At 41.2% G+C, this 25786-nt stretch overlaps 3 protein-coding genes and 1 long non-coding RNA gene across 35 annotated transcripts in view; 2 read left to right on the top strand and 2 right to left on the bottom strand.

Annotated features, from left to right (window-relative positions):
• ddx46 (DEAD (Asp-Glu-Ala-Asp) box polypeptide 46) overlaps window positions 1–25786 on the top strand; it is an 800847-nt gene that overhangs the window by 728024 nt on the left and 47037 nt on the right. The gene's annotated exons all lie outside the window — the stretch shown is intronic.
• slc22a5 (solute carrier family 22 member 5) lies at window positions 335–12801 on the top strand. 32 transcript variants are annotated; one of them, XR_015520889.1, is made up of 14 exons: window positions 335–389; window positions 2193–2648; window positions 2903–3006; window positions 4690–4844; window positions 5884–6055; window positions 6171–6297; window positions 6384–6481; window positions 7900–8114; window positions 10142–10324; window positions 10912–11047; window positions 11456–11640; window positions 11725–12021; window positions 12156–12210; window positions 12363–12801. XR_015520889.1 is itself a non-coding variant. In XM_087301993.1 (11 exons), the coding sequence occupies exons 2-11, from the start codon at window positions 2262–2264 to the stop codon at window positions 11526–11528; spliced, it is 1650 nt and encodes a 549-aa protein (XP_087158119.1). In that variant the 5' UTR covers window positions 335–389; window positions 2193–2261; the 3' UTR covers window positions 11529–12801. The 32 variants fall into 32 exon arrangements, 4 of the variants coding, with proteins under 4 accessions (XP_087158119.1, XP_087158120.1, XP_087158121.1 ...); XR_015520890.1 differs by having other exon boundaries at window positions 335–383; XR_015520892.1 differs by having other exon boundaries at window positions 335–383; window positions 2261–2648.
• LOC147832058 (uncharacterized) lies at window positions 12369–14049 on the bottom strand. Its single transcript, XR_015520905.1, has 2 exons — window positions 13044–14049; window positions 12369–12991 (listed from the first exon to the last, which is right to left on the bottom strand). It is a non-coding gene; the product is annotated as an uncharacterized LOC147832058 (long non-coding RNA).
• sar1b (secretion associated, Ras related GTPase 1B) lies at window positions 14050–25678 on the bottom strand. Its single transcript, NM_001024377.2, has 7 exons — window positions 25517–25678; window positions 19575–19649; window positions 18370–18489; window positions 17946–18011; window positions 17548–17651; window positions 17169–17300; window positions 14050–15414 (listed from the first exon to the last, which is right to left on the bottom strand). The coding sequence occupies exons 2-7, from the start codon at window positions 19630–19632 to the stop codon at window positions 15298–15300; spliced, it is 597 nt and encodes a 198-aa protein (NP_001019548.1). The 5' UTR covers window positions 19633–19649; window positions 25517–25678; the 3' UTR covers window positions 14050–15297.

A 25786-nucleotide genomic window follows, 5' to 3' on the forward strand; every position in this document is an offset into this window, starting at 1 on the left:
GGCGACCCCTGAATAATAAAGGCACTAAGCTGAAAAGAAAATGAATAAATTAAACCATCCATTTAGGCTGTCCCCCAACAACTGAAGAGTTGTGCTGATTCAGCTGATTTTAACTGACTTGAACAATCAGCAAACATGTTATTTAGAGCATTCACACAGAAGCATCCATTAATCCTGTCAGTCATCTTTACAGTATTGTGTCCCTGATGATAAACTCATCATTACACACTCTTCATCAGTATCAGTGTGTTGATGATGATGATGATGATGAATGTGCTGTTATCAGTCATCAATCAACTGATGATGAGGAGGTGAAAAGCTCAGTCTGATCCTCAGACAGACCACAGACCTCCAGACACGCTGCTGCTCCTGCTCCTGCTCCTGCTCCTGTGAGTATCCAGATCCAGACACTGTTCTTACACCGCTGCATGGTTATAAAGCTCTCGTTGATCAGACTGGGCTTAAAGGGACAGTTCACCCATAGATTAATCAATCCATTCTCCCTCGTTTCAAATCATTATGGGTTTCTGCCTTCTGATGAACACTAAAGAAGATATTTTGAGGAATGTTGGACTCCTCTATAGCATCAGTTTTATGTCTACACTCTCAGAAATAAAGGTAGAGCCGTCACTGGGGTGGTATCTTTTTTAAAAAGGTACATGTTTGTTCTTAAAGGGTTTTTATTGGTGTCTCAAAAGTATATATTAGTACCTGATGATTTAAGAGGAACACTTTTGTATTTTCTAGGTACTAATATGTACCCTTGAGGTATTAATATGGACCTTTTAGGTACAACTTTGTACCTTTTGAAAAGGCACCACCCCGGTGACCGCTCACATACCTTTATTTCTGGAGTGCACTATGGAAGTCAATGGTTACAGGTTTCCAGCATTCTTCAAAATATCTTCTTTAGTGGTCATCAGAAGTAACTCATATAGGGTTTGAAACACTTGAGGATGAGTAAATAATGAGTAAATGCTCATTTGTGTGTGAACTGACCCTTTAAACTAATTTTACCTGTAACAAACATTGTGTTTACAGATAATAATTACATTTTCTAATATTTCTGCATTTCTAATATAACGAACAGCTATAGGTCAATATAAATGCCTCATATATTAATTATATTATATTATATTATATTATATTATATTATATTATATTATATTATATTATATTATATTTATTATATTATATTATATTATATTATATTATATTATATTATATTATATTATATTATATTATATCATATTATATTTATTATATTATATTATATTATATTATATTATATTATATTATATTATATTATATTATATCATATTATATTATATTATATTTATTATATTATATTATATTATATTATATTATATTATATTATATTATATTATATTATATTATATCATATTATATTATATTTATTATATTATATTATATTATATTATATTATATTATATTATATTATATTATATTATATCATATTATATTATATTTATTATATTATATTATATTATATTATATCATATTATATTATATTTATTATATTATATTATATTATATTATATTATATTATATTATATTATATTATATTTATTATATTATATTATATTATATTATATTATATTATATTATATTATATTATATTATATTATATTATATTATATTACTCAGACTTTACAATATGGCTGCATTAGGTCAGTTAATACATTCACTAACATGAGCAAACAATAAACAGTATATTTTTTACAATATTTGTTCAAATAAATTCCTTCATTGTTAGTTCTTGTTACCTCATGGTGCATTATGTAATGTTAACAAATGAATTTGGATGTTAATATTGCATTAGTAAATGTTGAACTATGATTAATAAATGCTGTATTGTTCATAATTAGCTCATATTAGTAAATGCATTAACTAATCAAAGCTTATTGTACAGTGTGTCCTATAGTGGAGTTGCTGTTATCTCAGATGTTCAATATTCTCCAATAACTCAACAGCCCATTATTGAGCATTATTCATCTTATACTGTAATGTGCTCGGATTAGCGGATTGCAAACGTTTGTAATTCTTCTGGCTGCTTTAGTGGAAAAATGTGGCCTGGATTAGTTGCCATGTACACTCGTGTGTGTGTGTCTGAGAGAGAGAGAGAGACCCGCTCTCTATAGTGGTCTTCAGATGTTTTTCCTCATTCTCAGGTCTTCAAGTCTCCAAGAAGTGCACTAGTATTACAGCATGTGTTGATTCCTCTCACACACACACTCAGAATGGGGAATTATGATGAAGACACTGCATTTCTGGGGCAAACGGGACCCTTCTTCATCAGGCTGTTCTGTCTGCTGAACCTGATCTACATCTCCACGGGCCTCCACGGGCTGTATATCGTGTTCGTGGCGGCGTCCCCTGCGCACCGCTGCCGTGTGGATGTGAATCTGACCGAGGACTGGCTGGAGGCGAGCGCTCCTACAGAGACACTCAGTAATGGAGATCTGCAGGTCAGCCAGTGCTGGAGGTACAGCCTGCAGACGCTCACAAACCTGTCGGGTCAGGGTTATTCTCCAGGCCAGATCAACATCACCGACATCCCGCGGGAGCGCTGTGAGGACGGATGGGTCTACAGTGCTGATGTGTACCACTCCACCATCGTCTCTGAGGTCAGCCAATCATCGATTAGTTACTGGTGAACTTTCTTTGTCCCCCTAGGGAGATTTCAGTTGCAGCATATACAGTCACACTTTATTTTGATGCTCTGTTGTTGAATTAATTTACATTGCATATACTACTAATTCTATACAATCTGCATTAGATTTGTCCAGTGATGTTAGTGTAGTGTACAGCGCAGGTGTGTGTGTGTGTGTTATTCTGCTCTGTCCTGCGCAGGTTCAGTATGTGTGTGTTGTGGTTGCAGTGGGATCTGGTGTGTGACAGTGAGTGGAGGGTCCCGTTGGCCAGCTCTACTCTCTACATGGGTTACCTGCTGGGCTCCATCGTCTCAGGGCAGCTGTCTGACAGGTACTGCTTCTGTACACCGCAGCAGGAGATAAAACACACACACACACACACACACACACACACACGCACACACACACACACACACGCACACACACACACACACACACACACACACACACACACACACACACACACACACACACACACACACACACACACACACACACACACACACACACACACACACACACACACACACACACACACACACTAATCACTGAGCTTAAGCACACTGTTCAAGGAGTTTGTTGAGGAGCTGGAAAGAAATGCTTACGTAGAGCTGTTTGTGTTGCTTCTAGTGTGAATGATTTTAAATCAAGAAGCATTTTCTAGACAAGCAACAAATGTAGTGTTGTTTTCAGAAATAATGAGGAGAAATGAGGAGAGTTTCTGATTAAAACAAACAAGATAATTTGCTTATGGGGGAAGAGTAATCATTTATATCAAAGCAAATTCTAGATTATTCCTCTTCTCCATTGTCAGATTATTTTGCAGATATTTGGATTATATAGGACTCAAACTCTATGGGTACATTTTGCCTCCTCTAGCTAAACTTCTATTATTAACAAAAACTTTAATGAAATAGATTTGAATATTAATAATAACACAAATGATCTCCTACAATAATGTCTGTTTTTCAACATGATCACCATTCGTAACTTTTTGATCTAGTGGCTAATTCACATGTATTAGTGTGATCTCGTTCGTACAATTTAGGATGATTTGCTCATCTCCCAATGACGATTGGGTTTAGGGGCGGGGTTGGGTGCCACGCCTCCTTTTTAAAATCGTACTATTTTGTACGACTGACGAACTCGTATGAATTAGCCGCTAAATGTAAAATAGTGACGTTTCCTTGTGGGATCAGGCTGGTATTTTCATATTTAGGGACATTTTGTCTTGAAAAAGTAAAAAATGAAGTAATAATTAATTAAACTCTAGTTAAATTCATAGATCAATTCGTAGATTAGTTTCTGTCTTCTGTTGAACACAAAAGAAGATTCATTCATTCATTCATTTTCCTTCGGCTTAGTCTGTTTATTCATCAGGGATCGCCACCGCCAACTTATGCAGCATATGTTTACACAGCGGATGCCCTTCCAGCTGCAACCCAGTGCTGGGAAACACCCATACACACTCATTCTCTCACACACAAACACACACACACACTCATACACTACGGCCAGTGTAGTTCCCCTATAGAGCATGTGTTTGGACTGTGGGGGAAACCGGAGCACCCGGAGGAAACCCATGCCAACACGGGGAGAACATGCAAACTCCACACAGAAACACCAACTGACCCAGCCGGGACTTAAAGCAGTGACCTTAGTGCTGTGAGGACACAGTGATAATCACTGAGCCACTGTGTCTTCTGTTGAAGTATTTTGAAGAATGTTGGAAACCTGTAACCATTGACCTCCACAGTATTTGTTTTTCCTACTATGGAAGTGAATGGTTACAGGTTTCCAACACTTTTCTAAAGATCTTCAACAGAAGACAGAAACTCATAACGCTTTGGAAACACTTGAGGAGGAGTAAATAGTGAGTGAATTTTCACTATTTCCCATTTCATTTCCGTTTTCAGCTGTCAGATTAAGCCTGACTTTTATCATTTCTTTTTCTTAAGATCCAGTTTATGAATGGAAACACCTGAACTATCTCGCTCTGTGGTCTCGCCCTCAGGTTCGGCAGGAAGAAGGTTCTCTTCGGTTCTCTGGCCGCAGAAGCGCTGCTGATGTTCGCTCAGTCTTTCTCTCCCTCCTGGCTGATCTTCTGTGTTCTCTACTTCTTCATTGGAGCTTTCCAAATATCGCTGTACATCACTGCCTTCGTTCTCGGTGAGCCTGCTGTGATGTGCTCTCACTGAAGGACACAGGAGTGGGGATGCGCTGATGGGGAGATCATGGAAAAGATGGTTTTCCTTGTCTAGTGTGTTTGCCAAAAGACAGCTGAAGACCCAAATGATGTTGAGCAGATTCAGGAAATGTTCACAGTGTTTCCTCTAATGTTTCCTCTTCTGGAGAAAGTCTGATTTGTTTTATTTGGGCTAGAATAAAATCAGTTTTTAATTGTCTTAAACACCATGTTAAGCTCAATATTATTCACCCCTTCAGCAATATTAGTGTTGGATTGTCTCCAGAACAAACCACTGTTATACAATGACTTGCCTAATTACCCTAACTTTACCCTAATTACCCTAGTGAAGCCTTTACATGCCACTGTAAGCTGAACACTAGTGTCTTGAAGAATATCTAGACTAATATTATGTGCTGTCATCATGGGAAATCATTTATTAGAAAGTTTATTTATAAACTAATTCCAAAAGGATCACATGATTATGATTGTAAATTGTCTACGAGATTCACCAATCAGATGATTCCTAACTCACTATAAATAAACAGGGTCTCTTATGTCAGTATCTTGTCTTAGCAAGCCGCATATCTCTCCTTAGACATCCTTAGGGTTTCCTCTGGGTGCTCCGGTTTCCCCCACAGTCCAAACACATGCGCTATAGGGGAACTGATCAACTACATTGGCCATAGTGTATGAGTGTGTGTGTGTGTGTGTGTGTGTGTGTGTGTGTGTGTGTGTGTGTGTGTGTGTGTGTGTGTGTGTGTGTGTGTGTGTGAATGAGTGTGTAAGGGTGTTTCGGCATTTGCTGTGTAAAACATATGCTGAAATAGTTGGCGGTTCATTCCACCGTGGTGACCCCATAAATTAACTGGTGTAAATTACAAATAAACTGTAAATGTTGCCTCATTATTTCTGAAAACAAGACTATGTTCTGCTTGCATATAAGGTGCTAATTGATTTAAGAGTGTTTAGACACATGGACTCTGAGTGTGAAAGGCATTATTGTTGTGGTGTTCATGGCAGGTAATGAAGTGTTGAGTGGGTCTCTGCGGGTGCTGTTCACCACACTGGGGGCGTTTCTGCATTACTGCGTGGGCTACATGCTGCTGCCGTGGGTCGCCTTTGCCATCCGCCACTGGAGGACACTACTGAGGGTTCTGTCCGGCCTGACCGTGGTCTACATCCCGCTGTGGTGGTGAGAGTTTGAATTATTTTCATTAAGATGTTTCCGCATTATCCTCGACTCAACAGATATAGTTCTTACTAAAGTAACTGATAATGACAGCCGATTTTGCTCCATTGATCCTCAGGCTGATCCCGGAGTCTCCACGCTGGCTTCTCTCTCAGGGACACGTGCAGGAGTCTGAGGCCATCCTGAGGGACGCAGCCCGGAAGAACAGGGTCCCAGCTCCAGAGGTCATCTTCAAGCAGTCTCAGGTCAGACTAATGCAGTAATGGCAGTGAAGTACACACTAATCAAGCTGCTCTGAAAAGCAAAGCGTTTTTCATCTCGCCATCTCTAGATTAAAGAGGCAGCATTCCAGAAGAGCAAGTACAGCGCACTGGACGTCCTGAGAACCAGCAATATTCGCAGAACCACCTTCATGTGTTTGCTGCTGTGGTGAGAGATTCAGACTGCCTGAAAACAGCAGACTGCATGCTTTAATATAGCAGCGTCCAGTTCAGGATATGTTCAGGATATGTTCAAGTTATATTTTGGTTAGGTTCAGGATATGTTCTGGTTATGTCCAGGTTATGTTCAGGATATGTTCTGGTTATATTCTGGTTATGTTTAGGATATGTTCTGGTTATGTTCAGGATATGTTCAAGTTATGTTTCAGTTATGTTCAGGATATGTTCAGGATATGTTCGAGTTATATTTTGGTTAGGTTCAGGATATGTTTTGGTTATGTTCAGGTTATGTTCAGGATATGTTCTGGTTATGTTCAGGATATGTTCAAGTTATGTTTCAGTTATGTTCAGGATATGTTCTGGTTATGTTCAGGTTATGTTCAGGATATGTTCTGGTTATGTTCAGGATATGTTCAAGTTATGTTTCAGTTATGTTCAGGATATGTTCTGGTTATGTTCAGGTTATGTTCAGGATATGTTCTGGTTATGTTCAGGATATGTTCAAGTTATGTTTCAGTTATGTTCAGGATATGTTCTTGTTATGTTTAGGTTATGCACGTTATGCATTGATTATGTTCAGGAAATGGTCTGGCTATGTTCAGGATATGTTCGAATTATGCTTTGGTTATTTTCAGGAAATGTTCTGGTTATGTTCAGTACATGTTCAGGTTATGTACATGTTAGGTTCTGGTTATGATACCCTTATGCACAGCTAATGATGATGCATTTTCTTGATTTACAAAAATGTATGGTAACCTGTTATGTTCTGGTTATGTTAAGAATATGTGCAGGCTATGTTCTGATTATGTTCAGGTTATGTTTTGGTTATGTTCATGGCATGTTCAAGTTATGTTTTGGCTATGTTCAGGATACGTTCTTGTATTGTTCAGGTTATGAACATGTTATAATCTGATTATGTTCTGGTTATGTTCAAGTTATGTTTAGGATATGTTCTGGTTATGTTCAGGATATGTTCTGGTTATGTTCTGGTTATGTTCAGGATATGTTCAGGATATGTTCTGTTTATGTTCAGGCTATGTTCAAGTTATGTTTTGGTTATGTTCAGGATATGATACCCTTAAGCACAGCCAATAAGAAAACATTTTATAACCTGTTATGTTAAGATTATTGTCAGGTTATGTTCTGTTATGTTCAGATTATGTTCTAGTTTAGAGCTCACACACTAATTGACTGTGAGCACATGGAATGTCATTTAGTGCGGGGCTATCAGTAATTTAAAGTAAAAAAAAGAACAGTCTTAACTTTACTCTCATGGTGACTTCAGCTCATTCAGAGCTGATCTCAGGACAGTGTAGCTCCAGGAACAGCACTGAACACCTCTGCTTGAATCTGAAGCTGTTCTCTGTCCCCTGCGTTTGTTCTAAAGTCTCTTGGTTCTCCTGGTAGGATGGCCATCAACATTGGCTATTTCGGCTTGTCGTTGAACACCACCAATCTGAGTGGCGACCCGTTCCTCAACTGCTTTCTGTCGGCGGTCACTGAGGTTCCAGCATATATCGTGTCCACCTTCCTCCTGAAGAGCTGTCCCAGGAGACCCGTGCTGTCCGCTTTCCTGGTCATCGGTGGAGGCTTCCTGCTCCTGGTGCAGCTCATTCCTGACCGTAAGAGCTCAACACAACACAACACAACACACCACACCACACATGCTCTCCAGAGTCCTACAGAAGATCAGCTTGAAACGCAGCAGTGAAGAGAAACAGTCTCATTCATGAAGCATGAGCTCTGATTTAGGGTGGAGTTATCAGCCATTTAGGGCGGAGCTATCAGTCATTTAGGGCGGAGCTATCAGACATTTAGGGCGGAGCTATCAGTCATTTAGGGCGGAGCTATCAGTCATTTAGGGCGGAGCTATCAGTAATTCAGGGTGGAGATATCAGTCATTTAGGGCGGAGCTATCAGTCATTTAGGGTGGAGATATCAGTCATTTAGGGTGGAGCTATCAGACATTTAGGGTGGAGCTATCAGTAATTCAGGGTGGAGCTATCAGTCATTTAGGGCGGAGCTATCAGTCATTTAGGGCGGAGTTATCAGTCACTTATGTCACTACCTGTCAGTCATTTAACCCCTGACTAATTTAAAAAGGCCAAACTCTAATAACCGTGTTGTAAAAAGGGATCAAAGTGGACCATCATAGTGAAGAGTGAGCTGGTCTACTGCTGTACTCTTGCTGTAACTGTAAGAGTTTCCTGTGGGTGATTTATCCAGAGGCTGTTCATAAGGCTTCAGCATTAGTGAGCGTACAGTAGAGCCACTCCAGCAGCACTGACAGAGTTTCTGCTAAAGCCTGAAGGCATGCAGACGGCTGTAAGCCATCAGAAACCGCTTTACTCAACTACAGAACCAGGATTAGCTTACATTTTGTGCCCCTGAATCTGGACTTGGACCCTTGCAGGGAAAACAGGTTAAGCCTATTACTTGGAGAATTACCATGAGGGCAAATGTGCACACTCACATGCTTTTGGAGACTCAGAAACTTTACACTAGAATTCAGCTGGCACTGGGTCAAAGGTGAGACGCCGGGTGTTTGTACTGTAAAAAACAGTCCTGTAAACTCTAGGGTAAAAATCTGGCAGATGTGGCCCATATAGAAAAATATACAAATACACCACACAAACGGGCATTTTGAATGGATTTTTTCTTTTCGCCGAAGCTTTTCCCTTTATTAATCAGGGGTCGCCACAGCGGAATGAACCACCAACTATTCCAGCATATGTTTTACACAGCAGATGTCCTTCAAGCTGCAACCCATCACTGGGAAACACCCATACACACTCATTCACACACTCATACGGCCAGTGTAGTTGATCAGTTCTCCTATAGCGCATGTGTTTGGACTGTGGTGGAAACCGGAGCAGCCGGAGGAAACCCACACCAACACGGGGAGAACATGCAAACTCCACACAGAAACACCAACTGACCCAGCCGGGACTCAAACCAGCGACCTTTTTGCTGCGAGGTGATCATGCTACCCACTGTGCAGCGTGACGCCCTTAATTGACCAAATGTAAAATATTTGTCATATGCAGCATATATTTCACAGCATATATATTTTGTCAATTGTTAAAAATACACATCTGTACATGTACAGTATATTCACATATGTCATATATACTTAATTATTTCATATATTCATATATATATATATATATATATATATATATATATATATAAAATCTTAATTATGTCATATATTACTTAATTAATTCTTAAATTAAACACAAAGCTGACAGAAAGTAAAACAGCTGATGGAGTATACACTAACCTTTGCATTATTCAGACACTAGATGGCGCCAAGCTCAAAATCATGGCAGAAATGAGACACATCCGGATAGCCCCACCCCAAATAAGTCATAACTCACCCCAAAGGGCTGATAGCCACACCCCAAAAAACTGATAACCTTCCCTAAATCACTGACAGACCTGCCCTAGATGACTGATGGCCCCGCCCTAAAGGCATTCCATGTGGTTATGAAGGCAAATGAATTTCTACTGAATAATGAAGTGTACAGGTGCATGGTTTATAACCAGCTCCACTACATTCATAAACAGATAAGAAGAGCGGATTATGATTTGATGCAGACTTTAGCACACAGTGGAGAATGGTGCAGTGATCAGAGTGTGTGTGCAGGTCTGCAGACGCTGGCTCTGGCGTTGGAGATGGCGGGTAAATTCGGCTTCACCATGTCCTTTACAGTGGTCTACATCTACACCGCGGAGCTCTATCCCACCGTCCTCAGAAACCTGGGCATGGGCATGTGCTCTTCTGCGGCCCGCATCGGCAGCATCACAGCACCATACATCATATTCTTAGGTAAACACAGCAGATCAGCACAATCAAACACTCAGAAATATGGGGGGGGGGGGGGCACTTTTACACTGTTTTTACTACATATTATTAAATACATTCATTATGTGACACTACAGTTGCTATGGTAACACAACTACTATAGTAATTGATCTGCTGTGGTGATTCTACAGTTGCTATGGAAACACAACCACTATAGTAACATAACCAAATGAGCCAATACTGTAGTTTTCCACAGCTACAGTGTATATTACACTACAACACACCACTGTTTACTACAGTAAACTGAAAGTATACTACAGTAGTTGAGTTTATCAGTTCACTATAGTATGCAGCAGCAGTTGTAGCTACTTAATACACTTGTAACTTGTAATATAAGCGTTAGAGTATCTACTATAAATGACTGTAGTAAGTTTTCATATGAACTCTTTTCAGCTGTAGGTGTAGCTGTAATCAGACAGGGTTACTCTCCTGTGTCGATACTCAGAGCTGTAAATGAGTGATGGTGTGTCCTCACTGCTCCTGCACACACAGTCTCTCAGCTCTTCTTAAAGGACTGAAGGTGTTGTTGACTGATGGATTCTGCTCTTCAGGCACGTTTAACAGACACCTGCCGTATGTGCTGATGGGCAGCCTGACCATCACCGCCTCACTGGCCAACCTCTTTCTGCCCGAGACCTTTGGAAAAGTGCTGCCCGAGAACCTGGAGCAGATGCAGAAGAGCAGAAGGTGACACACACACACACACACACACACACACACACACACACACACACACACACACACACACACACACATGCTCACTCTCGCAAACATAAACAAACACACTCTTGCTCGCATGCATGCACCAACACAAACACACACTTGCTCTTTTGTCTCTGTTTTGTTGAGTTGATTATAGTTTAGCCTGTATTATAACGTTGTTAAGCTCATTAATATTCACAACAACCTCTCCAAACACGGTCAAAAGCAACCGCATCACATTAGAGCCGTTTCCTGCGCTCATATATGCACATGTGAAACTGTTTCTGAACTGACCTGAGAGAGACACACACACCTACCACACTGAGATCAGAGAAACACACCGACTCAATGGCAGCTTTCACCTGTCACTGAACGTCTCCTCGTCTCCATCAGCTTTCCAGGAAGAGATAAACAGAGTGTGGAGGACGGAGGAGGAGGAGAGAAGATGAGGGAAGAGAAACTCTGAGCGCAGGAATGAAGACGTCTCTGAAGAGCAGCTCAGCTCACAGGAGATCCTGCGCGCTGTAAAGGCACAGTTCTGTCGAGTTTACACTCCTCACAAACCTGTCTGAGTGTCAGTTCAACACAAAAGAAGATATTTTGAAGAATGTTGGAAATCTGCTACTTGTTTTCCTATTATGTCAATGGTCACCGGTTTCCAGCATTCTTCAAAATATCTTCTTTTGTGTTCATCAGAATACAGAAAGGTTTGGGAACACCTGAGGGAGAGTATATAATGAGTGAATGCTCATGTTCTGGGTGAACTGTGCCTTTAAACTGTGACTCTGGACCACAGACCCAGTCTCAAGTTGCACGGGTGTATTTGGGAGGACGGCCAAAAACACCTTATATGAGTTAAAATGACAGGGTTTTCCTTTGTGCCAAAATCACTAGAATATTAAGTAAGGATCAACGACTCCATGAAGACATTTTGTACATTTAACTCCATTAATACACAGGCGTCAAACTCAGCTCCTGGAGTTCTGCAGTTCAGCTTTACCCTGATTGAACACTCCTGATCACACTAATGGAGTCCTGCAGGCTTGTTTGAATCCTCCAGGTGAGTGTGCTGAAGCAGAGCTGGGCTCTCCAGGAGCTGAGTTTGACACCTGAAAGTAATGTTTTGATTAGTTATATGTATCGCACAGGTCTCAAACTGGACTCCTGGAGGGCCGCAGCTCTGCAGTTTTGCTCCAGCCCTGATCAAACACAGCTCATCAACTCCAGGCAGTCAAGACTAATCAGCAGCTGGGAGTTGGAGGAAGATGAAGCTAAACTGTGCAGAGCTGCGGCCCTCCAGGAATCCAGTTTGAGACCACTGATGTATTTATATGATGGATTTATATGTTTGGGTGAACTGTAAAGTGGAATTATTGTATAAAATACACAAATGTAATGTTTTCAAAAGTGAGTTATGCTCTGATTACAGTCAAACTAATATTTTGATAAAGCATCAGGACATCTCTCCCTCGTTGTTCTGTCAGTGTCAGCAGAGGTGTCAGGTCTGTGAGCTGTTCATGGGTCTACAAATAATCTGCTGTATAGAGGGAGCTTCACAGAGGAAACTAATGGCTAAAGGTTTTTTATTACTCTTATTTTCTTACTATAACAGGAATAAAACCGAAAAACCCTCCATCATACTGTAGTGAATGATAACTACTAAATACCGAAGTGTACGTTCGATTTTACTACAGTAAACTGTGGTGTGTTGTAGTGTAATAAACTCTATAGTTGTAGAAGACTGCAGTACTGGCTCATTTGTTTATATTACTATAGTACTATAGTCATGTTACCATAGCAACGGTAGAATCACCACAACAGATCAATTACTACAGTTGTTACCATAGCAACTGTAGAATCACCACAACAGGTTAATTACTATAGCAGTTATTTTACCATAGCAACTATAGAATCACAACAGATCATTTACTATAGTTGTATTACCATAGCAACTGTCGAATCACCACAACAGATCAATTACTACAGTTGTTACCATAGCAACTGTAGAATAACCAGTGAATAAACTATGCGTTACCATAGCGACTGTAGAATGACAACAAATCCATTTTTAAGGTTGTTGTTACCATAGCATCTGTAAAATCACCACAACAGATCAATTACTTTAGTTTATGTTACCATAGCGACTGTAGAATAACCAGTGAATAAATTATATGTGTTACCATAGCTACTGTAGAATCACAACATATCTATTACTATGGTTGTTACCATAGCTACTGTAGAACAACTAGTAAATAAATTAGTTGTTACCATAGCGACTGCAGAATCACGACAGATCAATCAGTGTAGTTGTTTGGTGACCATAGCTGCTGTAGAATCACCACAGTAGATCAATCAATCTACCTGATAATGAAAAGGTTCAGAAACACTACAGCAGCGGTGTCCACACTCAGTCCTGGAGGGCCGGTGTCCTGCAGTTTAGCTCCAACTTCCTTCAACACACGTCCCTGGAAGTTTGTAGTATTGCCTGAAAGAGCTTGATGAGCTGTTCAGGTGTGTTTAATTGGGGTTGGAACTCAAATATGCAGGACACCGGCCCTCCAGGACCCAGTTTGCACTGCAGTATTATTGTACATTGCTATAATGCTGGTTTAGACTTGGTAAGAGATTGTGCTTGCATCTTAATGACTTTTCTTTCATTTCTACATCACTGTAATCTGCATTTACTGCAGCAATTCATAATTCTGCAACTCTGGCACTCTGCACAATCCTTCAGCTCACAAGTCCTTAGACACACTAACACATTCACCTCAATAGGAGATGGGAGAATCGATGTTTGTTGATGAAGAGCTGTGTTCAATATCCTCTAATGCCAATCATTAATCTGTGACACTGTAGAAAGCAAAGCCAGTGTCATTCCGGGTTTACCAGAGTTGATTTGAGGCGATCGCTGCTCTATCATGTCAGACTGATGTGTGAGCTGAAGATGTGCTTCTCCTCATTCAGCAAGTAAACCACAGATGAGCTGCTTTCATTGCAAACATTTATTACAATTTCTGATGGAAACATCGGCATCTCTCCTCGATGGAACAGCTGGAATGACAAGAGTACATGGAGGGACAGTCCAGAAAATAAAAGCACTGATGTGTGTGTGTGTGTGTGTGTGTGTGGCCATTCCACCGCTGCTCCATGCAGACTTATATAGATTTATAGAGCTGAAGACTCTCATCTGATGACTTTACTCTAGGTTATTTGTGTTTATTTAAAAAAAAAAGATGACAAAAAACTAATAAAAATTAATAATAATAATAATAATCATGGAACAAGGCATGCATAATGTGTTTAACCCATATTATTCAAATTAAGAGCTATTGGAGGACAGCTTTAAAAATCAGACATGACATCTCTATCATTTACACTCGGCCCATGATCATCAGCTGACCTGCTGGAGTTCTGCTCAACGCCAGCTCTGTCCCACATCTCTCTGTGTGTGTGTGTGTCCACTAGATTATCATGTTATTGGGCAGTTCACTGTGTGTGTGTGTGTGTGTGTGTGCGTGAGTCCCTCTGGAGACACTTGTGGTCAGGAATGATTGGTTTCTTCTTCTTTCATACACTGAGGTTTATTGCCGTGCCTTAAATCTTCAATTCCACGTCATATTAAAAAAGAAAGAGTGAACATCTACTGGTGTGTGTGTGTGTGTGTGTGTGTTACAGCAGGTGTGAGCGAGCGTCTGTGTGTGGCAGTACAGTTTGTTTTTGTTTTGTTTTATCTTTTTTTGGAAAACAACAGAAACTGGAGGGGAGAGACAGATGTGTGTGTGTGTGTGTGTGTGTGTGTGTGTGTGTGTGTGTGTGTGTGTGTGAGAGGACGGCCACATCAGCGGACTGCACATACACAGTCACAACTTCATCTTTAAGCCCGAGGACTGTGGCCACAGCGGACAGGAAGTGAGCTGAAGCACTTCCTGTTTGGCGAATATGACTAGTGTGTCAGCTGTTCACACACACACACACACGCGCACACACGCACGCACACACACGCACGCACACACACGCACGCACACACACGCACGCACACACACGCACACACACTGAATGAGGAGCAGAAAGGCTGAATGACAGAGAGAGTGCTGGAGCAGAATGAGCTGTGTGTGTGTGTGTGTGTGTGTGTGTGTGTGTGTGTGTGTGTGTGTGTGTGAACACGGTGATGAACTGAAGATTAACAGTCTGTAGGATGATGGAGCGCTCTCTGCTGGACGTGTGTGTGTGTGTGTTTAGTCGATGTACTGAGACAGCCAGCGGAAGCCCTCGCCGTAGCCCTGTCTCTTCAACACACTGCACATGAACACCTCCAGAGGCCTCGTGTTCAGCTCCTTCAGAGGAATATTACCCTGCACACACACACACACACACACACACACACACACTTATGACAATCTGAAGACAGAATCTCCTGTAGTGAGCATCTCGATCAGCACTCTTGTTGACTAGTGAGTGCACTGCTGAAGGCTGATTTACACTTCTGCATTAGGCACACACGCGTAAGCTCCAGCGCAGCCTGCGTGCAGTCACACACCCCTCGGCATGGCCAACGCTGACACACAACTCTAAAAAAAAAGTAACTACACGTCATAACGAGGCGTAGCGTAAGCTCTGTGATTGGCTGGCTGGACAGCTGTGTAGAGCGCGGGCGGTGCTGAGAGTTGCGAGCCCGATGGAGCGAGTGTGTACAAGAGTCGAGTCCAGATATTGTGTTTACCTCATGATTAAAGCTGCTGCACATGCAGAATGAGCGAGTTAGAGCCGCTTTACATAACCACGGCATTCAGAAAAAACACACACCAGAGAAGAAACTGCTTATGCGGCTCGCGTTGTTGCCGTTGCACAGTGTGTGCTCGCAGTTAAAATAAAAGCCAACCTCGAGCGGAAATTCATTCTCCAATCAAATATAAGCAGAGGCGGGGTTTGTGTGGTCAAGACGACTATGGAGAACTTTTAAAGATGGAGGAGAGACTAGTGCTCGCTGTTTCCACTGATCCAGAGCTGTGCGACTTGACAAGTCTTGAATATCACAATATTATTAAATATTACAAACACGGCTTAACATTGACTTTTCTGACCAGCAGCCACTGTGGCTAGTAGTTTTCCAGCATTACTAGCCACTCGCCATTTTCACTAGCCACAATTTCATTGTTGGAAAATATATTTTATACACGTAAACATGACTTTGACATGCTGAATGACTTGATTTAGAGTTTGCGTTATCTCTACATGCCTCCTCACTCGTTTCCCTTTCTGTGTGTCGTGTATGAGCTTCAGTAATCATGAGCAGACGGGTCAGGGTTTCATATATTACAATGAGTTTTCAGAATTTTCAGAACCCAAAATGAAGGATTTACCCCATTTATCTCTGAACACACCTTACATAAACAGTTCATTATTTCTGAGCCACACATTTAAAATGTGTGAAAACATGCTAAATATAGCTGAATACTACACTTTATATTTATCAAAACACATGCACAGTCATATATCCTGGCTTAAGGTCCCAGATCAGCAGTTAACTACACATAAATGGGGAGTTATTCTCCCATTAAAGCAATGCTATTGTAAAAAACTGATAATTAAATCATATTAATGCAAAAGAAAGCAGGTAAAAACATACTGTGATAATAAAGGGTGATCACACGCGCATGGTTAATGATAGACCCATAAATGATCTGTTCAAAGAATATGGTTAAAGCGAAAGCAACTGGCGCTGCTTACAATAAGTCAGCTCGGGAGCTCTGGAAAGCAGCAGGACTGTGGCTGCATGTTCCTCCTTTTCGTTCAGTCTATTTAAAGAGAATCGATCGCATCAGTTGTGTTTCTAGACACAGTTGCTTCACAAAGGAAACGGGAGCGTGCACGCGTTATAAACAGTCGCGCGCATCACCTCAGCTGTCCTGCATCTGTCCTGCATCTGCATCACACACTCAACACACAGGCTATTGATGATTGAGTGTATCTGGAGAATTACAGGTATTAACAGATCTTATTAATGCACAACTACACCGAGAGCATGCACCGCGGGTCACGCCGATCCCTCCACACAGAAGTATAACTCAGCCTTGAGAGTGTCAGCCTGAGACACCGCTGGACTCACCTTTCCTGTCGTCTGACCGTACAACCCGAAGATCTCCCGCAGCTTCTCCTCGCTGATGGCCTCGGGTTTGTCAATCTTATTTCCCAGGATCAGGATGGGCACATTGCCGATGGTCTCGTCTGTCATTAGTGCCTGATCAGCACACGTTTACATTCTTCAGTTTCAGTTATTATTCAACAACTTCACTCTGTGTGTGTGTGTGTGTGTGTGTGTGTGTGTGTGTGTGTGTGTGTGTGTGTGAGAGAGTGAGTGTGTGTGTGTGTGTGTGTGTGTGTGTGTGTGTGAGAGAGTGAGTGTGTGTGAGTGAGTGAGTGAGTGTGTGAGTGTGAGTGTGTGTGTGTGTGTGTGTGTGTGTGTGTGTGTGTGTGTGTGTACTCACGTCAAGTTCTGTTTTGGACTCTGCCAGTCTGCCGTGATCAATACAGTCCACCAGGAAGACGATGCCGTTGATGGCGGGGAGGTAGTTCTTCCACACCCGTCGAGCTGTTCACAACACAACACAACACAACATCACACAACACTCCTGCAGCGGTGTAGACATCAACACAACACAACCTCACACATGCCTGCTAGTCTGGACTGATCAATTCCCTCTACATACACTGAGGTCAGGTGTGTGTGGTGTCCTGTGAAGCCACTAGTAAACAATGGAGTAATTACAGCCAACACTAGCACTGAACTTTATGGAAGTGCAGCATTAATGAGCAAATGTTCATATCTGTGATGAATATATGAGTGCAGAAATATCATCATCATCATCATCATCATAATACTCACCCTGAGCATGGCCACCCAGATCGAAAGTGGTGAAGGTCATGCCGGCGATCGTCAGCTCTTCTGAAGCTGAAGACACACACACACACACACACACACACACACACACACACACACAAACACAAACACACAAACACACAAACACACAAACACACAAACACACACATTCAGCCTCTGACTGAGAGCATTTCAATGAAATAACAAACTAACTACTTCAGATCCTCTCAGCAGCTTGTGCTAGCACTAAACACACATTTCCATCTCAATTTGACAGCTGTAAACGTCTTTCTATCTGCAAAATTGTGCTGCACAATATAAGGTTCCAGCGTGGATCCCACTACAGCTCAGCATGGGAGATGCAGTTTTCATTCTGACAGTCCCTGAGACTGGCCGCTGTGATGGGTTAGTGTGGTGAATGCACACTTACTAGGGTGTAGGGTTGGCACATGTTGACCCAGTCTGTCATCTTTGAGCATATGGAGAAGCGTCGTCTTGCCAGCATTGTCCAGGCCAAGAAATACTAATTTTCCAGACTTCTTATACAGCCCTGAAACAGAGAGAGAGATGGTTCAGCCAAGTGCACACACCATGACCCAACTGAACCAACAGTGGACTCGTGAAGTAATGAGAGTCTCAATCTACAGCTGAACAATAAATGATCACTGAGCACATCAGAAGTCTGTCCGTCTGTGATCAAGCGCAGAATCCAGCAGAGTGATCTGACAGTAATACACTGGAGTAATGTGATTTAACAGTTAGAGCTGATCTGTCAGTTTCAGTCTGGACTGGGAGAACTGGAAAAACCAGGCTGGTGATACTGAGCTGAGGAGCTGCAGTGCGTCATATTATTCTCCACCGTCACAGCAGCATTCTGGTTTCATGATTTACAGCTCAAGACTAATTTATTCCCCGTCTGTGATTTTCCCAAGTGATGTTTCCACAGTATTTCCAACACTATCTTTCTTCTGGAGAAAGTCTGATTACTTTCAGTTCGCCTGGAATTAAAATATACATCAATTTAAAAAATAAAAACTGCCGTGATCAATATTATTCACCCCCTTCAGCAATATTAGTGTTGGATTGTCTCCAGAACAAACCACTGTTATACAATGACTTGCCTAATTACCCTAACTTTACCCTAATTACACTAGTGAAGCCTTTACATGTCACTGTAAGCTGAACACTAGTGTCTTGAAGAATATCTAGACTAATATTATGAGCTGTCATCATGATGAAGAGAAAATAAATCAGAGTTATTAAAACTATTATGATAAAATATGTTAATCTTCTCTGTTTAAAAGTAGTATATAAGACTAATTAATTACATGTACTTACTATATGGTTGGGGTTACATTTAGGGTTAGTTGCATGTAATCATGCATTATTCATCATAATGACTATAGTAAGTAAAATAAATACAACAATAAAAATGATTTATAATTGTATTGTAAAATATTTGTGCCGAATTGGCTATTCAGCAGTAAAACATAAATAAATAGAGGAATATCTGATAAGTTCCTTAGCAAAATGAATGTAGTTGAGCTGTGAATTGATGATTTGATCATGTCAGATTGGACAATGACATTTACATGTGTACATTTTAAAATCTCAAAAACAGGCTGATGAACTTACCTAAGAACTGTAAAACACTACTGAAACCACTATAAATCCAATCAAATATGAAGGACATATCCAGGCCGTGGAATTCTGCAAACAAACAGAAAATATGCTGAGATTCAGTCATTCTGAACATGTGTTCATCAGTCTAGATTAATCACAATTAACGGTCACATTTACTATAAGCTTTCAGTATTAGTTACTGTATTTACTGACATTAACAGAGCAGGAGGCGGAGAGTGGAACTCAATGCATTGACACTCTTTCCATTCATTTTTGAACCTCATCGCCACTTTAGGTTTCAACAGGTAACACTGGCCACATTCTTACAGTATAATGAAGCGAGAGGATGCATTTACCAGACAATGATCAGGTGCAATTGAATATAGTCTAAAATTCTTTTAGACTACCCTTTGACAGGTTCAGAATAATTGACATTTGAATAAATTGATGAAACTTTAATACGACTCAACACACTCATCTAGCAGCACGCTGACGCACTGATCTTCAATTTTCATTTCAGACTTCTTAACTAGAAAATTTCCAGATTCCATATTCTGGAATTTCAGAAAGCAGAAACACACTAATAAAATGAGTATGAGATTGTTTTGTGTCTGCTTTCATCACGGGCTAGATATTGATCTGAAATGGACTTGATCTGTAATTTGAAAATATGATCTGTTTTTGAGAAATGATGCTACATAAACCTCACCTGATTACACAGATTTATGCGCACTATATCATTACAGACGTGACGCAAACACTAACAACCAAATGACCTGATAAAACCACACATGAAATCAGATATTAATGTGCAATGAAGTGCCACATCAGCTGCTGGCACGCTGGAGACATCATAAACACTGCAGACGAACATCTCAAAGATCTGATCGCTCCTAAGAGCTCTCTTAAAAACAGCCCTGAATCAGCAGTTTTACATATTCTGTGGTTCAGGTTTTGTTTCCCTCGTGTTTACTTCTGATTTTAAACTGCATTATGGGATCTTGATCTTTTCCACCTTTAACAATAAGAAGTGTGTGTTCAGCACGTGTGTATAGTGTGCAGGGCTGTATTGTGTGTGTGTGTTGGTGTTGTATATTACACTACAGAACTTGTAATAAACTGCAGCACATTTACTGCTATTGTACACACTTATTCCTCCACAGATTATTCATTATATATTAATATTTTTATTTAAAACCACTAAGATGTAAGTAAAGTCACTCTGTTAAACTGTAGAGTTGATTTTCAGCATCAGAAGTGGACAGAGCAGAGATCAACATCCCATAATGCAGTTCACCACCGCTAATACACACAGAACACACACTAAATACACAAACTGCTCATTTACAGATGTTAGACAGTGCAGATGTGTTGCAGATGTTGTATTGCAGGTGCTATAGCCTGAGAGGCAGTAGCTACACTCCTGTGTATCCTGTGCATGTTGTGTGTGTGTGTGTATCGCTGCATGTTTCCCTAAGGTCTACTAGGGATGCATTGATTATAGATTTAGGCTGTACGATTATAGTCCGAGGAATAATCACAGTTATTATGATTATTATGCATTCAAGAATTTTAAAACACCACTACTTTGATAAATCAGATCAAATCCGCATTGATTTGCCTGTGATTTCCCAAAACCTGTCGGCGAGTTAAAATCGGGTCTGAAATATGCAGTCTGAACACTGTATTAGTCTGTATGTGTGTGTGTGTGTGTGTGTGTGTGTAAAGTACAGATACTTTGTACATAAACAATTGGTTAAATCTTTGACTGAAACTTTTTAAAAGAAAAGTAAAGGTCTACACCCATCAGCGGCCGTGTCTTGTTCTGTGGTAGCATACAGTGAGTCTGATAAAGCTCTGCTGTTATCAGGATATAAACCTTTGATACGTGTAAAGGCCATCTGACAGCAGCTCCGCTTCTCTGACGGAGAATATGCAGCTGAAGTGTGTGTGTGTGTGTGTGTGTGAATCTGCTGAAGACGGAACAAATCCAGCTCAGAGAAGAAACTGATGCTGTCTGCTGGAGATGACACAAACACACACACACACACACACACACAAAGATGAATGAATAAATGTGTGAGTGAGGAAAGAGAGTGTGTGTGGTGTTGTGTAAGCTGTCAGGAGTAAAGAACAGCAGCAGTAAAGGTGAAGGACACGTGTGTGTGTGTGTGTGCTACACGTCAGCATGACAGAGCTCTGACCCAGCCTGAGCTGAACAACTGATGATGATCTGCTAACACACACACACACACACACACACACACACACACACACACACACACACACACACACACACACACACACACACACACACACACACACACACACACACACACACACACACACACACACACACACACACACTGACATTTAAACGCTAGGCTCACATACACACATTACACTCACACACTAAACTTTTACACACATATACACACTACACTTACACATATACACACACGTATATACGCTAAACTTACATGCTAAACTTTTACACACATACCAGAGCTGCACGATTAATAGAAGAGAAACAACACAATCTTAATTGGACCCCGCACACAATCTTTCTCCAGGACAAGTCTTTGCATTATTACATTGCTCAGCAATGTGGACACCTCCAAATGATGTTTAAAGTGTCATATACTGTAATCATAAGGTATAACTCACCCAAAAATGCCATTTGGTCTTAATGGAATGTCGTACTGAACAGAACCTGCGTAGGCTGTGAATAACAGCTGATAAAGCTGTTAATAACACTCAGTTATTCACACAGCGATCGTTTGGGAGCCGAGCGGGAACTGGGATTCACATGTGTGTTTGTTTTTCCTCAGAGTGACGGCAGCCATGACATGAGCACACTCGACAGTGAAAGTGAAACCACATCATTTAAGTGATCATATCACATTTCAGAGTTATGATCAGGACAAGCCTTTGATGTGTTTTTGTAATAGTGAACACACAGTGCTGTGCATGAGAATAAACGTTTACTGTGTCAGTATAACTACTCAGGCTGCACGGTGGCGCAGTGGGTAGCACATTCGCCTCACAGCAAGAAGGTCACTAGTTCAAGCCTCAGCTGGGTCAGTTGGTGTTTCTGTGTGGAGTTTGCATGTTCTCCCCGTGTTGGTGTGGGTTTCCTACAGGTGCTCCGGTTCCTCCTTAAGTCCAAAGACAAGCGGTACAGGTGAATTGGGTAAGCTAAATTGTCTGTAGTGTGAATGGGTGTGAATGGATGTTTCCCAAGGATGGGTTGCCGCTGGAAGGGCATCCGCTGCCTAAAACATGTGCTGGATAAGTTGGCGGTTTATTCCACTGTGGGGACCCCGGATTAATAAACGGATTAAGCCGAAAAGAAAATGAATGAATGAGTATAACTACTCTAGCCTGTATAATGCTGAATATAATGCAAGAGGGAATCTGATAATGACAAATGTCTGATTTTACCAGTGAAAAACGAACGATTGATAATGTTAATGACAGATTACAAGCATATGCCTCAAATAATTCCACTTCAGAATTATCAATGGTTGTATTCTGACCACTTCACTGTGTATTAACATCCAGGACAAAGATAGTCTATTCAACACACACACACACACACACACACACACACACAAACACACACACACACACATATATATAAATATATATATATATATATATATATATAGACACCCATGCATACATACGCACACTAAACAAATATATACATGACTACACACACAGACCCACTACACCCACTACTATGTGAACAGGCCTGTCCGTCTGCTCAGAGTAAAACAGGGCTGTGCAAACACGTCTTCAACAGCGTACATAAAGCAGTTTTAATAATCAGTGTGCTAATAACACCGACAGCGACACACTCATCAAGATTACAGCGCTGATCAAGAGAGAACGCTGGACCCTTTACACAATGTGCTAAATAGCAATAGCAGAAATCCACATGAACCCACAGCTGAGAGAGAGAGAGAGAGAGAGAGAGAGAGAGACAGAGAGAGAGAGAGAGAGAGACAGAGAGAGAGAGAGAGAGATCAGCTTCATGGCAAAACCAGATCAAATGTACAACATATTATAATACTGCTACTCCACAATAATAATAGAGTGGTAATAATAATAAAACAGCAGCAGCAATATATAATTCATAAGATACACATTTAAAGGTAAATGCCATTAAAAGGTTGATATATTATATATAATATTTCCTTTAAAATCTCTCCAGATGATGATTGACTGAAACACAGGGCAGACCAAACGTGTTTTAAACTATCGTGACGTGTAAATGGCTTTTTTTTCTGCTGCTGATGAGTTGAAGTATGGGCACAGTTTGCCTATAAATATGACATTTTACTCACTATCTACTCTGCGTCAGGTGTTTCCAAACCTTTAGGAGATTCTTTCTTCTGTTTGACACTAAAGAAGACATTTTGAGGAATGTTGGAAATCTGTACCCATTGAGAACAGATAGAGGTAAAGTTGCTTTATATTCACACGTTCATTCAGTGACAAGTTGTGACGCACTCCTTATATTGTTTACCAGAGCATTTCAGATATCCGGTCTGAAATAACCGGCAAGTGTGACTGAAAACAGCACTAACACTGTTTATTTGACTGTGGACGGTGCTGTACGTTGATAGTCATTAGCTGATAATATGATTTCACTATTTAGATTTAGCAGATAACACTTTTATTAATATATAATATTAAGGGGAAAGTCTGAATGTGCGAATATAAAACCAACTTTACCTCTTTAAGTTCAGAGCCGCTTGAGTGATGTTAAATACAGAGGAGTTGGACTGGGTGAACTGTCCCTTTAACACTGATCAGTGGCTATTTTATCCGTCTTTCTGATGAGATGATAACCCGAGGTGCTGACTCTCTGTGCTTATTAATAATCTCATGATGTCCTTGGTGAAAGAGTGGGGGTTTCACCCCAGCATCCTGGCCAAATCTGCCCACCATGACCTCCTGACCCTCCCCATATCATACCTGTCTTCATCACTCTGTCTCCTCTCCACCAATCAGCTGGGGCTCATCCAGGATGATGCTGCACACTGGTGCTGGAGGAGGAGGTTCCCCCCAAACATGTGTAAAGCGCAAGTGTGTCCAGAAAAGAGCTGTATTCATGTCCGGAGTTATTTGTGTGTTTCTCTGTGTTGTTGTGTGTAGTTTTTCTTGTGTTGTTAATGGCTGTGAGTGTAGCTGTGTGTTCTCAGCATTGCTAGTTGTTGTCTGGGTGTAGTTGTGCTGTTGTGTGTTTCTCTGTGTTGTTAGTCATCAGAGTGTAGTTGTGTGTTTCTCGTGTTGTTAACGGTTGTCAGTGTAGTTGTGTGTGTTTCTCTGTGTTTTTGTGTGTTGTTGTGTGTAGTTTTTCTTGTGTTGTTAATGGCTGTGAGTGTAGCTGTGTGTTCTCAGCATTGCTAGTTGTTGTCTGGGTGTAGTTGTGCTGTTAGTCATCAGAGTGTAGTTGTGTGTGTTTCTCTGTATTGTAAAGGTTTGTCAGAGTGTGTGAGTGTGTGTGTGTGTGTGTGTTTCTCGGTGCTGATAGTTGTCAGTGCTGTTGTGTTTTTTTGTGTAGTTTAATTGTTGTCTGAGTGTAACTGTGTGTGTGTTTCTCTCAGAGTTGTTAAGGCTTGTCAGAGTGTAGTTGTGTGTGTTGTCGTCAGTTTGTATGTACGTGTCACTGCTGCTGCTAACAGACCCGGAGCTCCTGACCCCCGATTAGCTCCACACAGGCGAACACCGTCACTGACAGGCGCTTTACACACCCAACACACACTCAACACACACCAAACACCGGAGCTCGAGAACCGACCGCCACCGTCTCTGCTCCCGGGGCCAGTGAGCTCGCATCGGCTTTAGCATTAGCCGGAGCGGCGGCGGACTGAAGCCCCGGCAGGCAGAGAGCAGCGGCGGCGGTGGAAGCACCGGCGGCGGACACCGGGTCCGAGACTCACCTCCAGCGAGTGCAGACAAGCGCGGTTCAGTCCAACGGGGATCAATGAGGAAACACCGGAGAAACAAGTGGACAAACTCCGCTCTCAGCCACGACACACAGCAATGGCTCCACTTCCGCTGCGTGTCACAGTCGAGCCCGTCCGGCCGGAAACAGCTCACATAAACAACAGCTGTCAGAAGGCAACTCCAATGGGCAAATCCTACACATAATATAATTTGTACAATTCATACTGCCTTGTTGTTGAATCTAATTATTTTTCTACTTATCC

Source organism: Danio rerio, chromosome 21 (assembly GCF_052040795.2).
Source record: "Danio rerio strain M-AB ecotype USA chromosome 21, GRCz13ab, whole genome shotgun sequence".
In the NCBI taxonomy this organism is placed as follows: domain Eukaryota; kingdom Metazoa; phylum Chordata; class Actinopteri; order Cypriniformes; family Danionidae; genus Danio; species Danio rerio.

Bases quoted from the DNA above. Each gene is read 5' to 3' on its own strand.
- sar1b (NM_001024377.2), bottom strand. From the start codon at position 19,632: ATGTCCTTCATATTTGATTGGATTTATAGTGGTTTCAGTAGTGTTTTA. The intron at 17,652-17,945 runs GTGAGTATTATG...TGTTGTGAACAG, and splicing joins TCTGGGTGGCCATGCTCAGG to CTCGACGGGTGTGGAAGAAC. The intron at 15,415-17,168 runs GTGAGTCCAGCG...GTGTGTGTGCAG, and splicing joins ACGGTCAGACGACAGGAAAG to GGTAATATTCCTCTGAAGGA.
- slc22a5 (XM_087301993.1), top strand. From the start codon at position 2,262: ATGGGGAATTATGATGAAGACACTGCATTTCTGGGGCAAACGGGACCC. The intron at 2,649-2,902 runs GTCAGCCAATCA...TTGTGGTTGCAG, and splicing joins ACTCCACCATCGTCTCTGAG to TGGGATCTGGTGTGTGACAG. The intron at 6,298-6,383 runs GTCAGACTAATG...CGCCATCTCTAG, and splicing joins TCATCTTCAAGCAGTCTCAG to ATTAAAGAGGCAGCATTCCA.